General features: G+C 39.6%; 1 protein-coding gene across 1 annotated transcript in view; it reads right to left on the minus strand.

Moving 5' to 3' along the window:
* Positions 1–17757, minus strand: part of ZCWPW2 (zinc finger CW-type and PWWP domain containing 2) — a gene marked incomplete at its 5' end in the record, with an annotated part of 102701 nt that overhangs the window by 13116 nt on the left and 71828 nt on the right. Inside the window, 2 exon segments of the mRNA XM_036760480.1 lie at positions 2305–2351; positions 2353–2372. Of these exon segments, the coding sequence (XP_036616375.1) occupies positions 2305–2351; positions 2353–2372 (67 nt within the window).

The following is a 17757-nucleotide window of genomic DNA, read 5'->3' on the forward strand; positions in this document are numbered from 1 at the left end:
AACCATCAATCCTTCCCTTTCTTTTATCACATAGATATCATCAAGCATCTCTCCTCCTCTCTCTCTCCTCCCACTGATTTCCTCCCTGGGTCAAACTCTCATCACTCCTTCCCTAAAGTAGCAAAGTAGCCATGACAGTTATGGGGTGCTTGTGCTGGTACCACAGCCCTAAGATCATGATGTCTCCAGAAGCCTCCTAATCTCTCACTAGGCCCCTGCCCTGTGAGAAAGTTTTCCCTTGTTGCAAAACACTTGCAGGCCTAACTCTGTAATTTCTTTATCAGAACAAGACACAGGAATACTGACCCAAGAACTCTCTTTTTGGTGCCAGATCCCCAAGGTCCATGCCTTTGGCAGTTAAACAAAAACTGTCTTTTTTCCCTCAGTGTCTGATGTCAACAAAGGTGTCTCTATAGACCCTCTGAATTTTCCCATTCGTCGCATCACTGACACCTGCTCCCAAAGACACGTGGACACTTTGCACATTCCTTTCCCTGCCCCTTTTCTATATAAGCTTTAAATTCACCCCCATGTAGTTGCAAGTTCCCCAAAGGAACTTCACCCACTACTACTGGTGTTACAATAAATCTTGCCACTTGCCTGAAAGCAGGCTTAAGTGCGTGAATTCATTCCAGGTAACTCTACCTTGTACCCTGTCATTCTCAGCTTCAAAACCCCAAACAGCTTCAAAATTGCCAAAATAATTTCCCTAAAGCACAGGTCTAAATATGGCATTCTCCAGATTGAGTTCAGTAGTTCCCTACTGTCTCCAGAATAAAATGTGAAATTCTTTGTTTGATATTTAAGATCCTTCTGGACCCAGCCTACCTCGGCAGACTTACTTCACAATACTTCCCTTCATCCCTTCTGCCTTCCATCCAAGCTGGTCTCCTGGCTGCTCCTGGTGATATCTCCTCAGGGCACTGGCCCTGAAAACTTCTCTTCATTCTCTTTCTCCCCCTCCTCTTTCCAGCCCTACCCCTCCCCATCTCTGCCTCTTGGAATTCCTGCTTTTTTCAAGGTCCCTTTCTTCATGCTTTTCCTGATTTCCCCATATGTTAATGTTTTCCTCTCCCTCAAATTATATTGTCTCTCCTTTATTTATACTTTCATTTCCTCATCTGTGTAAACACACGCTGGCATTTTACTCCTTAGCTCCCACTATAACGGAAGCTCCTTGAAGGCAGGGGCCATTTCAGTCTGTCTTTGTATCCCGTCACTTCACAATGTTCCTTGCAGATACTAAGCACTTAATGGATGACAGCTGAATTGAAAATTAATTGAGGACAAGTACATAAATTAACTGTTCCAAAAAACCAACAACTTCTAAGGCTTTCATAGCTTAAAAGCCCTAAGTCCCACTTGTTTGCCTTCTCAGACTGCCTAAGTGTGGGGGAGGGGAATGGCTTCCGAAGGGTTCCGGTGCTCCATTTTGCTCTTTAACCAACAGCACTGATGTCATAGCACTCCAGCTTTTACCAATTAATCCAGCCAAACTGTGTTACATTCCTCTTCGACTCTCTGCTTCCTGGCCATGTGACCAGGCTCCTCTCTTTGTTTATCCAATGGGAAATAAGACTTGTGCTTCCTCACAGACTTAGGATGATGACCAAATGAGTTTACACCCTTTGCATAAACTTCAACAATTGTATAAATATCAGCTGTTGTTGTTGTTTCAGGTGTGTTTTCCTGTTAGCCCAATTTTGCCCCTTTGGTTTAGCAAAAAGGGCTGTGTTGACCCAAGGTTAGCTATTCTGAAGGTCCTTGGTCAGAGACCCCAGTTTGGGTCTGCACCCTGTCTTGATGACTGCTAAAAGCCCTTTCAGCTCTAAATCCTGCAATCTCACAATCCCTGACTTTGGCTGGTATTCCCTTCTCGGGATGCTCTTGTCAAGTTCTTATAAACTGGTTGTTAATTCTAAGCCAAAACAAACAAACCCAAACCACCCATTCCAATATTTGTCAATATAAGAAAAATAAAATTCAAGTTAAGAAACCTAAAAACAAAAGAAAAGCACTGATACATAATTCCAAGATAAAAAAGAGAGTGAAAGTTAAAATATGATTATAACCCAGGACCTTTTCCAAAGCCAGTGGTCAAAATAATGAATAGTCTATTAATGACTGGACCTATAAGACCTAGCAGACATTAGCATTGTGCCTAGGCAGTGAGGGGTGGATCAAATGGGTATGTAAAATATTGCTTGTGGAAAAGTTATTTTTTTTCCTCCAAAGATGTGGATACTGATCTTGTGAAATGAAATTTAAGTAACAGAACTAAGGCCATTATAAATTTTTACATACCTCTGTTCTCCTTTAATAACGCATCATCTGAACAGACTATTTCAAAAGAATATTTGAAGAATTCTTTCCTGTAAAAAGAATGACATTTCTCTCAAATAATCAAGCATATTAAGCAATAATCAAACAATTAAGATTCATGTATATTTAATTATAATTATACATTATGAAAATTGTCCATCCCCCTCCATACCTTTTCTGAATTGTTTCATTAGGAATATCTTGAAGACACAATTTGTTTAGGAGAAGGCCCTGTTCTTATTTGTTTGTACTTATCCATACAAAGCTCTGTCTCAGTAGAGTAGATGATGACAATGTGGAAATGACAAAGGGCTTCAGCTCTAACCCTACTGGCTCTCCTTCAGGCCAGTCTGGAGCCTGCAAAGATTGCTGGAGGCTTCCTCCAGAAGCTCGGAGTGGCTCTGCTCTACGCACTAGGGGCTTCCCGGAATAATTCCCAGGGATCCTGGGGGCTTGAGGCGTAATGTAGGAGAGAACATTCTGCTGCTGCTGCTGCTACTATTGCTTCTGCTGCCTGAAAAATCAGGATGTGGCCGATAAGCCCCAGCTGGGGCTGCAACTGCAGGTAGAATGTGACCAGTACCTGAACAAAGACACAACCCAAGCCCTCAGTTCTCTCCTCTAAGTCTGGTACCTAGAGACCCACCTTGGCAGAAGCAGGGGAGCTCATGAATTCTTCAAGGCCTGTTTCAAGGCTGTATTCCCCGTTTGTAGAATGCAACCTGCTCTGAGCCACGTGATTTGCATTTTCCCACGCTTGACATTTATTTTTTAAAATCCTGCTGTAATATATGTGTACAAACAGAGAGTTGCCCATACTTCCTATACATTTCTAAGACTGTTATCAATCTGTTTGTCATTATTTCATTTATTTTCTATTTAGAAAATATTATAAACAAGTTTCACTACAATAGCAAACAGAATGAAAAATATAAAAGAGGTAGTTTTGTGCATGTATTTTTCAAATTCTTTATAATATCTTTATATTTTTAATACATACCTTTTATTTTTTCTAAAACTGTACTTTCTATTTTTATTATAATTTTTGGAGCTTTTCATCTGTGAGACAAAATCAACAAATTTTTGATTAATTTCTTTAAAGCAGCTAATGATTCTAATTGCTAAAACAAAAGAATAAGAATAAGCCTTGTCCTCTGACTAGACCAATAGAGTATCTTAGTCCAGGAAAAAAATTATATTTAGATTTAGATAATTTTTAGATTCATAAAATACCAGAGTTTGAAGGACCACATGGATCATCCTGATTCAACTTCTGCCTAAACAAGAATCCCTTCCACATCACACCCGTCAAGGAGATTTTTCAGCTTTTGCTTGAAGACCCACAATAAGAGGAATCTCACTACCTACCAAGAAGGCCCATTCCACTATTAGATAGCTCTGTTAGGAAATTTTTACTTAGAAAATCCTAAACTGTTTGCAACTTCTACCCATTGCTTCTGGCTCAGTTCCATGGGGCCAAGCAGAACAAATTTAATTCCTCTTTAGCTGACAGTCCTTCAAATACTGCAATTCTGCTTCATTCATGCAGCATACCATCTTTGATTTCAGCACACCATGATAGGCATTTCCTTGTCAGTGTCTCCCAAGTCACACAACTATTCCAAAGTTCTTCAGAGGCCTTAAGAGTGTCTTTATATCACTTCTTTTGACCAACAGCTGAGTGCCTACTTTGTGTGAGTTCTCCATAAAATAGTCTTTTAGGCAAGCATATGTTTGGTTTTCAAACAACACAGACAGCCCATTGAAGGTATGCTCTCTGCAGCAGAGTTTAAATGCTTGGCAGTTTAGCTCAAGAGGGGACCCTCAGTGTCCAGTACCTTATATTGCCAGGCAATCTTCAGAATCTTCCTAAGACAATTCAAAAGGAAGTAATTCCATTTCCTGGCATGGCACTGGTAGACTGTCTAGGTTCCTCAGACATAAAACAATGAGGTCAGCACAATGGCTCTATGGACCTTCAGTTTGGTAGGCAGCCTAATAACTCTTCTCTCCCATACTTTCCTTTGGAGACCCCCGAACACTGAATTAGTTCCGGCAATGCTTGTGTCAACCTCACTATCTATGTGGACATTCCAGGCAAATATACTGCTGAGTTCCATTTGCTATAATCATTGATTGCATATATGGATAGTTTGGTGCTGGCTGGGAGAGATCCTGTGTTTTCTTGGTGTTAATTGTTAGGTCAAAATTAGCACAAGCAGCAGAGAATCAATCCATATTTTGTTGCTTCTCAGATTCTGAGGCTGTACTGAGTGCACAATCATCTGAAACCCAAAAAAAATCACATACCAAGTCTCTCTCCACTTTAGTCTTGGCTTGTAGCCTTTTCAAGTTAAATAATTTACCATCAGTGCAGTAGCTGACCTTGATGCTGCTTTCATCCTTGTTGAAGGCATCTGACAGCACTGCTAAAAACATCATGCTAAAAAGACTGAGAGCAAGCACACAGCCTTGCTTTACTCCACTGGTGACTGGGAAAGTGCAAAACTTGAGCATTGTCCATTATCCAGAGCCCAGAGAAGCATGCTGTCATGAAAGTGATGTACAATACTAACAAACTTCTCTGGGCAACCAAATTTTGACATAATTTTCCACAAGCCCTCACAACTGACCATATCAAAGGCAGATCAATGAATATTGTATATATGCCTCTGTTCTGTTTCTTGCATTTCTTCTGGAATTGTCAGGCAGCAAGTACCATATTGACTGTTCCTCAGCCCTTTCTGAAGCCACACTGGCTCTCAGAGAGATAAGGATCTTCCAGGTGAAGGACTCTGGCAAGAATCTTGCCAGCAAAGACCAAGAGAGAGACACTGCCCCCCGCCAATCCCCATGATTGTCACAGGACATTCTATTTCCCTTACCCTTTATAGAGATGGACAATGGAGGCATCCTTGAACTCCTAGGGGATAACCTCCTATTGCCATGTAACCTGGAAAATTTCAGTCAGTTTTTGTGGAACCCCTGCCTTGTAAATCTCAGCTGGAATAGAGTCGGCACCAGGTGCTTTGCCACATGAGAGGAGCCTAATGGCATTTAAAACCTCTTCTTCAGTTGGAAATTCAGCTAAAGAGGGGATGACTTCTATCCGAGGTATATCGTCAATGGCTTCAGCATTGATTGATGATGGTCTATTAAGAACACTATGAAACTGTTTAGCCCATCTTTCCAGGATCACGTCCTTATCACTAATCAATGTGGCTCCATCAGCACTGAGTAGCTGAGAGGCTCCATAGGTCTTTGGCCCATAAATAGTCTTCAGGCCATCATAAAAGTGCTTTGGATTGTTACTATCAGCATAAAACTGAATTCCATCTGCCTTCTTACTGAATCAAGAATCCTGCATCTCTCTAAGCTTCACTTGCACTTTACCTTTGATGGAGTTAAATGCTGCCTTCTTAGAGACTGACGAACTATCTTGCTGGTAAACCCTGTGTAGTTCTCGTTTTTCATTTAGCAGCTTCTGAATTTCCCCATCATTTTTATCAAACCAATCTTGATGTTTTTGAGTGTTCTGGCCCAGATGAGTAAACACAGTACTATACACCAAACCTCTGAAGCTGCCCACTCCTTTTCTGCTCCACTGTTGCCAACCATGTGTGGGCTCAGCTTTCTGTGCAAGTTAGCAACAAACTGTTCCCCCTTAGAGAGGCTCTCTAATCTGTTGACACTAAGTCTTCTGATAGTCGTCTTTCCTTGGGGCCACCATTGTTGAATGTGGATATTTAACTTGCAGAGGCTAAGTCCACGGTCAGTCCAACACTCTGGACATATTGCCTTTGTCACTCTCACATTCTGTCTTTTCTCCTTACAATGACATGGTCTGCTGCAATAAGCAGACCAGGGTTGGTTGAAAAAGACAATTTTAGGTCACTTTTTCTAGCCCTTTCCTCATAAAGGAGGTGAGCAGTACAGTCCTTAAAAGGCTGATCAGACAACCGGGGGCTGCTACATCCCATGTGGTGAAATGTCAATGTTTGCTGTGAGGATGCATCCTCGAAGTTTTGTTGCATTTAAGTAAACTGAAGACAATGTTGGTGATGAGGTCATGAGATGTGCAAGTCTTCAATAGTAAGTAACCATTGCTGTTGCTGTCTCTGACTCCATTCCTCCCAAGAATTTCTTGCCATTTCTCATAGACTGTGCCTACTCTCTCATTAAAGTCACCCAGAATTATAAGCTTGTCTTCCTTTGGCACATTGATGATAAGGATTTCCAGGTCTTCATAAAAATTTTTCTTTGACCTCATAAGGGTTCACCATGGTGGGAGCATATGTACTGATGATGGTGGTGTGGCACTTTCCTGCAAGTGGCAATCATATTGTCATGAGTCTGCCATTAACTCCTTCTATAGGCATACAAGCTTGTTGATTAGATTAGTTTTTTCTTCCAATTCAACCATTTATTTACTAGCTAGCTGACTTCAACTTTTTTGAGACTCACTGATCTCATTTTTTTTAAATTTATTTAACATATTTAGTTTTCAGCATTGATTTTCACAAGAGTTTGAATTACAAATTTTCTCCCCATTTCTACCCTCCCACCCACTCCAAGATGGCGTATATTCTGGTTGCCCTGTTCCCCAGTCAGCGCTCCCCTCTGTCACCCCACTCCCCTCCCATCCCCTTTTCCCTTCCTTTCTTGTAGGGCAAGATAAATTTCTACGCCCCATTGTCTGTGTATCTTATTTTCTAGTTGCATGCAAAAACATTTTTGTTTGTTTTTGAACATCTGTTTTTAAAACTTTGAGTTTTAAATTCTCTCCCCTCTTCTCTTCCCACCCACCCACCCTAAGAAGTCAGGCAATTCAACATAGGCCACATGTGTATCATTATGTATAACCCTTCCACAATACTCATGTTGTGAAAGACTAACTATATTTTGCTCCTTCCCAACCCATTACCCTTTATTGAATTTTCTCCCTTGACCCTGTCCCCTTTTGAAAGTGTTTGTTTTTGACTACCTCCACCCCCATCAGGCCCCCCTCCATCATCCCCCCCATTTTTTTATCTTCTTCCCTCTTCTTTCCTGTGGGGTAAGATTCCCAATTGGGTATGTATGGTATTCCCTCCTTAGGCCAAATCTGATGAAATCAATGTTCACTCATTCCCACCTCATCCGCCCTCGACCCTCCTCCCACAGAAATGCTTGCTCTTGCCACCTTTATGCGAGATAATCCACCCCATTCTATCTCTCCCCATCTCCCTCTCTCAGTATGTTCCTCTCTCATCCCCCAATTTGATTCTATTTCTTTTAGATATCTTCCCTTCACCTTCAACTCACCCTGTGTCTGCGCTCTCTCTCTCTCTCTCTCTCTCTCTCTCTCTATATATATATATATATATATATATATATATATATACATATATATATATATATATACACACACACACACACACAGATATATACATACATACACATTCACCCATATATATACATAAACATATATGTATGCATATTCCCTTTAGCTACCCCAATACCGAGGTCTCACGAATCATACTCATCATCTTTCCATGTAGGAATGTCAACAAAACAGTTCATCTTTAGTAAGTCCCTTGCAATTTCTTTTTCTTGTTCTTTTTCTTGATTACCTTTTCATGCTTCTCTTGATTCCTGTGCTTGAAAGTCAAATTTCCTATTCAGTTCTGGTCTTTTCACTGAGAAAGCTTGAAAGTCCTCTATCTTATTGAAAATCCATATTTTGCCTTGGAACATGATACTCAGTTTTGCTGGGTAGGTGATTCTAGGTTTTAATCCTAGCTCCATTGACCTCCGGAATATCGTATTCCAAGCCCTTCACTCTCTTAATGTAGAGGCTGCCAGATCTTGGGTTATTCTGATTGGGTTTCCACAATACTCAAATTGTTTCTTTCTGGCTGCTTGCAGTATTTTCTCCTTGATCTGGGAGCTCTGGAATTTGGCGACAATATTCCTGGGAGATTTCTTTTTGGGACCTATTTGAGGAGGTGATCTGTGGATTCTTTCAATTTCTATTTTACCCTCTGGCTCTAGAATATCAGGGCAGTTCTCCTTGATTATTTCTTGAAAGATGATATCTAGACTCTTTTTTGATCATGGCTTTCAGGGAGTCCAATAATTTTTAAATTATCTCTCCTGGATCTATTTTCCAGGTCAGTGGTTTTTCCAATGAGATATTTCACATTGTCTTCCATTTTTTCATTACTTTGGTTCTGTTTTATAATATCTTGATTTCTCATCAAGTCACTAGCTTCCACTTGCTCCAATCTAATTTTTAAAGTAGTATTTTCTTCAGTGGTCTTTTGGACCTCCTTTTCCATTTGGCTAATTCTGCCTTTCAAGGCATTCTTCTCCTCATTGGCTTTTTGGAGCTCTTTTGCCATTTGAGTTAGTCTGTTTTTTAAGGTGTTGTTTTCTTCAGTGTATTTTTCAGTATTTTTTTGGGCCTCCTTTAGCAAGTCATTGACTTGTTTTTCATGGTTTTCTTGCATCCTTCTCATTTCTCTTCCCAATTTTTCCTCTACTTCTCTAACTTGCTTTTCCAAATCCTTTTTGAGCTCTTCCATGGCCTGGGACCAGTTCATGTTTTTCTTGGAGGCTTTTGTTGTAGGCTCTTGCACTTTATTGACTTCTTTAGGCTGTATGTTTTGGTCTTCTTTGTCACCAAAGAAAGAATCCAAAGTCTGAGACTGAATCTCGGTGCGTTTTCGCTGCCTGGCCATATTCCCAGCCAACTAACTTGACCTTTGAGTTTTTCAGTGGGGTATGACTCCTTGAAGACTAGAGAGTTCTATGTTCCACGTTTGGGGGGGAGGTGCCAGCTCTGCCACACCAGCACTGCTCCTTCCCCAAGAACCCCCAACCCAAACTGGGCTTAGATCTTCAGCAGGCTGTGCACTCCTGCTCTGATCCACCACTTTATTCCTCCCACCAGGTGGGCCTGGAGCCGGAAGCAACAACAGCCTTAGCTGCCCCACCTCCGCTGCCCCCGGGGCTGGAAGCCAAACCTCAAACTCCTTCCACTCCTGCAGCTTTTCCCACTAACCTTCTCAGCAGTCTTTGGTGTTTGTGGGTTGAGAAGTCTGGTAACTGCCGCAGCTCACTGATTCAGGGCACTACGGCATGCTCTGCCCAGTTTCTGGTCTTGTTGGTCCACGCCGCTCAGGCTGGGCTCTGCTCCACTCCGTTCCCAGCTCCCAGCTCCCAGCTCCCAGCTCCGTGTGGGACAGACCTCACCCAGAGACCATCCAGGCTGTCCTGGGCTGGAGCCCTGCTTCCCTCTGCTGTTTTGTGGGTTCTGCCATTCTAGAATTGGTTCAGAGCCATTTTTTATAGGTTTTTGGAGGGACTCGGTACGGAGCTCAAGCTAGTCCCTGCTTACCAGCCGCCATCTTGGCTCCGCCCCCAATTAGATTAGTTTTGAATTCAAAACCTATGCCAGCCTCACAGTGCCCCCTTTCACTGTGGCCACTCCAGAAAAAAATGTGAATCCAGCTCCAGTATCAGTGAGCTGGCCTTAATTTGCCAGCTTTGTTTCACTCAGCGCTGTTATTTAAATTCAATACCTGCTGAATTCTCTCACAACAAGAACTACTTGTCTTTCAATTCTATTGGATTTTGTGTTGTCTACAAGTATGTGCACATTCCATATACTGATGATGAGTGGAATCATCTTTGTAAAAGTTTTTGTGCATTTTTTTGTTTTGACCACAGGCTGGGATTCCCATCCACTGCAATAAGCAGACCAGGGTTGGTTGAAAAAGACAATTTTAGATCACTTTTTCTAGTCCCTTCCTCATACAGGAGGTGAGCAGTACAGTTCTTAAAAGGCTGCTCAGACAACCAGGGGGCTGCTAAATCCCATGTGGTTTATCTGATCAGATGACTCGAACTCCTCAAGGGTGCATAAGGACTCTCTTGCTATCTCCCTGGGCATCAGCTCCCAAGAAACCATTTCTCTTTTGGTCTTTCCCATCCAAAGATCCCTCTCCTCAGCAGAGAAAACAAACACAATCATCATGAAGCAGTGCTCCTTTTCTCTCAATAGTTGGTCATTATCATGCCATCCACTTGGAGCAGAAGTCTTCTCCCAGCTCTGCTCTTCCTCTACTATGAACAACTCTGTGTTAACCTGAATGTTCGTCACCAACCTTAGCTTGGTTTGAGCTTTAACATTCTTAGAAGTCCTTTTAGAGCCATGTCAGAATTTTTTAATCATTCTCTGTTTTTTTGTCCTTCCTTCTATCTTCTGTACACACCTTTAAAAATCTTACTTATTTAGTGAGTTCCTTGTGGATATGTATTAGTTTCTTTAGACAATTTCCTCCTCTTTCTCTTTCATTATTGATCACAACCTTGGACTGTACTTCTAACCCTGGAAAGCTCTCTTACAGATACATTTAAGTAGTAAAATGGGTTGTCTTACCTTTTGCTGAATATAAAACCTTCTATTTTTCTGCCTCAAAACTTATGCTTATGATACTTCTTGTTCCTAGAATGTCTTTTGTACTCCCCAGATCTCACCCTATAAAAATATCACTAATCTATGAAGACAGCTAAAAATCTTGCCTCCTTCATAAAGTCTTTCCTGATTACCCCAATAATAACTTAATCTCCTCCCCACTTCTGCACCTCTTCTGCCTCCCAACTCCTGAACCAGGATAAGCTTATCACCAGGAAACACATCATCACAGAGTCTGCTTCAGCTGTAGTACTAACACCTTGTCAGAGCCCTCAGTTGCCTCTGTCCCTCTGACTGAATGACTTGAGGGTGAAGCAAAAAAAATCATCCCAAAGCCTCCCTTTAAAGAGGACCCAGAAGCTCAGTTCAGCAATTCTTCATTTCTTTCCAGCTGCTCTGCTTGGTTTTGAGCCCTCTCATTCCTCCTCCCACCATCCTCTGCCCCTTATTTTGGTCCTCTTTTTGTGTTCTATCTTTCTCTATTAGATACTAAAGGTTATCTTCCTTTTTCTAAATTGTATCACGCAACACTTTGCACATCTCCTGACACATAGTAAACACTTAATAAATATTTATTACATTATATTGTATTATAGCTATTATGTATATTTCTCATCTCCCTAACAACCCAGTAAGCTCTTGGAGGTCAGCGGACTATACTTTGAGTATAAAAATTACTCAACTATTTGTTGTATGGATGAAGAAGGTGTCTGCCCCTGCACAGATTCACAGAAAAGTAATTCAGAGTCCATGTTCAAAAGCCAATAAGTTGTCATATTCCCATGTGAAGGGCGGATGGCTTAAACAGTTAACACCAACAGAAAGTTTTTCAGTCTTCATCCTTGGCTTCTAGACAGTACATCAGTTCCTTCCAGACAATAAGTTTCAGCTTCCCTTCCCTTTCTATTCTCTCCCGCCTCACGTGGCCAGATATTCTTTACCCTTCTTTACCCAATTCAAAGAATGTTTCCATAAACAAAGTAGAACACAGAAAGGAGATCATGTATAGAAACCATGAATCTCCATTTTATACCAGGTACTTTTTTTTAAAGTATCTAATAAATTCTACACATTAGACTCAAAACTGTCCTACTTATCTGTGTTTCCTTTCAAATTTCCTTCTGTCTTCTGTGCATTTAAAAACATTATAATGGCCCTTTTAAAAAATCCATATTGCTAACTCCTTCCTTCCAAAACCTCCCCCCACCAATTCAAAACAAAGAGAAATAATGAAGTTCACTTTGAAAATTTTACTTTAATCATACCTTCATTAGATGTATGAATATTTAAAGTTTCTTTAAAGTCTTTTGTGAATTTTTATATGGCTATATTATAACCTAAAAGATCTATGTTTTCACCAAGGCCCCATAATTCCAGGCCAAAACAATCCTAGTGTATTTCTAGAATTTTTCAAAAATTTTCTAGATATGTATGTAAAAGTATTGCATGGTCAAATTACATAGGGCAAATTTATTTTGAAGCGCAAGGGCCAAGAGCCCTTAGAAATCCTCTAATTCAATCCCTTTATTTTACAGACAAGTAAGCTGTGGCCCAAGGAATAGAATGAGTTTGTCCAAGGTTACATACATACTGAGTAGCAAATATGAAACCAAGTGTCCTGATTCTAACCTCAGTATTCTATTGGTATATCACAATGTAGCAAACCATTTTTAAATGGAAAATAACATCACATTACCATTAGAAAATATAAAATAATCCAAGTTTTATGAAAAAATAATATCTTATAATCATAGATTTAGATTCCAACTCCTTCAGTCTATAGATGGGGAAACTGAGACTCAGAGAAGTTAGTGACTTGTCCAAAGTCACTCAAATAGTAAGCGGCAACAGTAAGACTGTTCTAGCACCAGACTGCTTCATTTGAATTGTCCAAGGATTTGACACCACTCCTCATATTAGCCTAAATCATAAAGCATATCTAAAAATTAAAATAATATATTTTCTTCTTGACTAGTCAAATTGACAAGCATTTATTAAACACCTAATATGTGCCAAGCCCTATGTTAAGTACTAAGGATACAAAGCAAGGCAATGCCAGTTCCTTTGTCCAAGGATTTAGCAATCTAATGAGGGAGACAAGATACAACAACTATTTACAAACAAGATATAGACAGTATAAAATAGAGATTATCAGCAAAGGATAGGCACCAGCATTGAGCAAGAGAGGAAAGCCTTCTTGTAGAAAGTGAGACTTTAGCTGAGATTTGAAGGAATCCAGGGAAGTCAGGAGGTGGAGATAAGGGAGAAAATTCCAAGTATGGGCAAGAGTCAGTAAAAACTCATGGAGTCAAGAGATGGAGTATCTTGTTTCAGGAAGAGTGACAAGGCCAGTGTCATTGGATAGTATATAGAAGAAAATAAGGTGTAAGAAGACTGAAAAAAGTACAGAGGAGCCAGTAGGGGTTATAAAGGACAACCAGAGGATTTTATATTTGAACCTTGATTTAAAAAGGACAGAAAATCCATCTACGCATTTTTCAAGTCCAAAAATGGATGTAACTGTACCTCATGTCCATCACCTGTCAGGAGGTGGGTAATATATGTCATCATAACTTTGATATGGTTGGTTATTATATTGATCAGAGTTCTTAAGTCTTTCAAAGTCATTTTTCTTCTACCCATTTCTATTAAGAGTAATTGTTGCTCTAATTTATTTTCGGAGTCTTCAATTTTTTTAAAGACAGTATTTTGAAAATTATATGTGTCACTTGCTATAATGTCTCTGGATCCTCTCTGGTATCTCAAGACAGATTGTCATAGACATCAGAGCCCCTGGGTTGGGCTTTTCAGGTACAAGTGCAATAGCACCACACTGGCCACAGTCTCAGCTGCTACTCCTCAGGTCTTACAAGCTTCCTCTGGGGATTTCTCTGATCATGCTGTCTATGTCCATGCTGGAAATACCCCCTTCCCTATTACCCATGTACTTCTACCTGAATTTTTGTGCAATTCTGGGTTGGAAGGAGCCAACATAATTTAATAATTTAACATAGTTTCTCTCTGGATTTGTAGATCATTATTTATCTGGTATGACCTTCAGGGCTTAGCAGGGGTAGGTATGTGGAAGTTGGGAAGTCCATCTACTGTTGAAACAGTTATCTTGTCAAGAAGTCCTGCTTGATCCAATTTTGAAACTTCTTTTAACATTAGAAATGGTCTTCCAAGACATGTGATAAGCAGTCAATCCTCTTCTTCAAAACCTGGTTTAAATCCACTTCCTCCATGAAGCTCCCTTTGATTAAGTGGAAATGACACACAGGCAACCACTTTATTGTTACCCAAGGAAATCAATCAGCTTCCTAAAAAGAATTTAAGCAAGTGTGAAAATGGACATCTTATACAAACACAAGCAGCAAGAGCAGGAAACCTTTCTATTTGAGGAGCTGTAGAGCTCCTGCCTCGATGAGTATTGTCCTCCCAGTCCTATTGCTGATATCCTCTTGACCTCAGAATTATGCCCCCTCTATTGGTAGCTCACTCCAGAAGTTCTTTCAGTCCCTGGAGCCTCCTCACCTTAGAACAGACTACTTCCTCTGAGGCCTACTCACCATGGAATACCCTTCTGCAGGGCCCATCCCCCTTTTCTCACTGGGGAGTTCCTCCTGAAGCATCCATTTTTTTTTTAATGGCGGCAGCTTCCCTGCTTTTATTTCCTCCCAACTTTGCTCTTGACTTCCTCTGGACTTCAGAACTATGTCCCCAAGCCAGGTTCCTTTATCCCTAACTACTTAAGTCAGTGCAGATCTAACCAAAATTACTTTTTAAAAAACACATCAGTTTGTTGTCTTTTTATTTCTTCAGTGCAGAGCTTTGACTTAGCATTTTATGCTCATGGAAGATATAAATGTATACTACAATCTCTTATCTTGAGATGAATTGTCAGCCAATAATCACTAAAGAGGTGCCCATTTTGACAGAATTGCCCAGAGTAAATTTATTGGCCTTGAATAATTCACACAAGCCTCTTATCAAAAGTGATAGTAAAGAAGGAAAAGCCAATAACCTTATTCTCTTCTGTAAGGTATTTTGAGGAAGTAAAAAGCATCTCAGTTATATGCAACATCTTGAATGATTGTTATTATATAACCTGAACATCTGGCCAGTGTAAATAAAAGGAAGAAAGAGTTGCCACCTAGGAAATTATTTTTCAACACTTTTTAAAATAGGGTAGAGATGCTGAAAGGATTATTTTATAGAATTTTTGTGTGTAATTTTCTTTCTGGTCTTAATGATCAACTTTTTGTATTTTAAATATTATTCTAACAGGAAGAAGATAAATTTTAGTATTTCTAACAAGTAAGTAAATTTGTAAGAGACATATATACGTATTCCAGCTAGAGTGGAGTTTAGTAATCATGTTAGATATAGGCACTATCTACGCATCTTCACATTTCCCACTCCTACTGTCAGCTATTTTAAAGATCAGCCAAAAGGACTAAAATATTTTGCTGCTGCTAGGTGCCTTTAACAATGAGTTTATATTCAGCTTTTGGCTTGAAATGCAAAACATTTTTTCAGAAAATAGTTGACCACTTGGCCTACTCTGAACTACAGTACCTTCTACCAGTACCCCCTAAGTCCTACTAGTGATGGGGAATAATTAAAAACTCCAGTAAGCTTCATGAATCACAGAAAAGTTAAAAGGCTGATATTCATAATAAGAAGAAAAAACCCTTTTAGCTGTAGTGATCTCCACTAGAAAAAGAGAAGCCAGAAGCAGGTTTAAATTATAGGTTTAAATTCCTTAGCTTGCATATACAGAAGAATTTAAAGACAGATTTAGTAGAAACAAGTTACCAAGAGAAATCATAAGCCTTCTTATTCTTCTTTTCCAGTAGTTCTGTAAGAATAAAATGGATGCCTATTCATCCAGAATGTAGATAGCAAGAAGTATGAAAAGTCCCCATAAGATCCAGACCCATTTTAGCTAAATATGGTTACTTCACTAAATGCTTTAACATTTTTAGTCTCCAAAGGGGAGTGTTGGAGGATGATAGAATTAAGGACAGGAACTTTTGAGGAAGTTCAAACTAATTTCTGAAAGAGTTGCTACCATTAGGTCTTCCATGATTCTGAGGGCCATGTTACACTCTCTGACAAAAGAATGAGTGCAAAGTAACCTCTCACCTGTCTCATTGTTTCTCCTTAAATGATAATTCTATTCTAGTCTTCAAATGAGGTATCAGTGTCAATTATTGTGAACCTTCAAAAGGATTCCCTTTCCAGGTTAATAAATCAAAATAATAATTTGTCTCTTCCCTTCCCGCTTTATGGCTTCTCTAGTTTCTCTTTAAAAAGTTATATGGATGGAGACAAGATGGCAGAGTAGAGGGAGTATTCTAGCCAAATTTTCCCAGTATTTTCCTCTACACAATTTTAAAATAACACATCAAAGCAAATTCTAAAGCAACATGACCAACAAACGGTGAAGGTGAGATATTTTTTCCATCCCAGAATAACTTAGTAGGTCAGAAGGAGAGGTTGATGGCACTGGGGTTGGAGCTAGCCTAGACTGCAGAGTGGTGGCAACACCCACTCCAGAGACAGTAAGGGGATTGGAAAGCTGGTCAGAAAGAGATTCCAGGAGACCTCTGTGATAGCACTAGGTACAGGAATGGTGTCATTTGGCAGCTCTATTACCCATTGCCCAGTTCCCAGTAGCAGTTACAGGCTAGAGAGGAACATGTTTGTTCACAAGAGAGCAGGGTTGTGGTTCCAGGGAGAAGAGAAGTTGTCATGAGGAAGCAGATGCTCTAGTTATATAAAGATGAGAAATAAGACCAGAAAAGCACTGACCATGCTTCTCCCAGATCCCATATTAGAAATACCAATAACTTAGAATCCTCCAGAACTAGATATGAAAACAGCAGCATGAAAAAACCTGAAGCTTGGGATGATGAGAACCCCTCCTCCCCACCTAAAGGTGAGCAGAGCCTAACTCTAACATAAGTTCATAGTCAAGAAATAGTATCAAAAATTATCAAACAACATTATAAGAACCTGACCATAAAAAGTTACCATGGTGACAGGGAAGCTCAGGACACAGGTTCAGAAGAACACAATGACATGAAAACATCTACAAGCAAAGCCTTAAAGGAAAAATATAGATAGGACATAAACCCAATGAGAATTCCTCAAAGAGCTAAAGAAAAATATTTTTATTTCTTATAACATGTTATTATTTTTCAAGTTACATGTAAAGACAATTTTAACATTCTTTTTAAAAAAATTTTGAGTTCCAAATTCTCTCCCTCCCTCCCTGACTCACCCTTCCTTGAGATGGTAAGGAATTTGATATAGGTTATACATATACAGAAAGATTTTTTTAAAGTCATAAAATGATTTTAAAAATCAAATAAGAGAAGCAGAGGAAAAACCAGGAAAAGAAATAAGAGCAATGAAAAAGAATTATGAAAAGAGATAATTAATGGCTTGGTAAAAGAGGTACAAAAATGCTGAAGAAAATAAATACTTAAAAAAATCAGAATTGGCTAAGTGGAAGAAGAGGTATAAAATCTTACTGAGGAAAATAAGTGCTTAAAGGTCAGAATTGCTCAAGGAAGCTAATGACTCCATTAGACACCAAGAAACAACAAAACAAAATCAAAAGAATAAAAAAATGGAAGAAAATGTGAAATATCTCACCTGAAAAACAACCAACCTGGAAAATAGATTGAGGATAGATAAGTTAAGATTTATTGGTCTACACAAGAGGCATGATCAAAGAAAAATAACCTAGACATTATATTTCAAGAAATTATAAAAGGAAATTGCCAGAAACCTTAGAACTAGAAGGTAAAATAGAAATGGAAGGAATCCACTGATTGGATGATCTACTGAAAGAGATTTCAAAATGAAAACTCATAGGAAGGTTACAGCCAAATTCCAGAGCTCACAGATCAAGAAGAAAATACTGCAAGCAGCCAAAAAAGCAGTTCAAACACTGGAGCCAC

This window comes from Trichosurus vulpecula, chromosome 5 (assembly GCF_011100635.1).
Source record: "Trichosurus vulpecula isolate mTriVul1 chromosome 5, mTriVul1.pri, whole genome shotgun sequence".
Lineage (NCBI taxonomy): Eukaryota > Metazoa > Chordata > Mammalia > Diprotodontia > Phalangeridae > Trichosurus > Trichosurus vulpecula.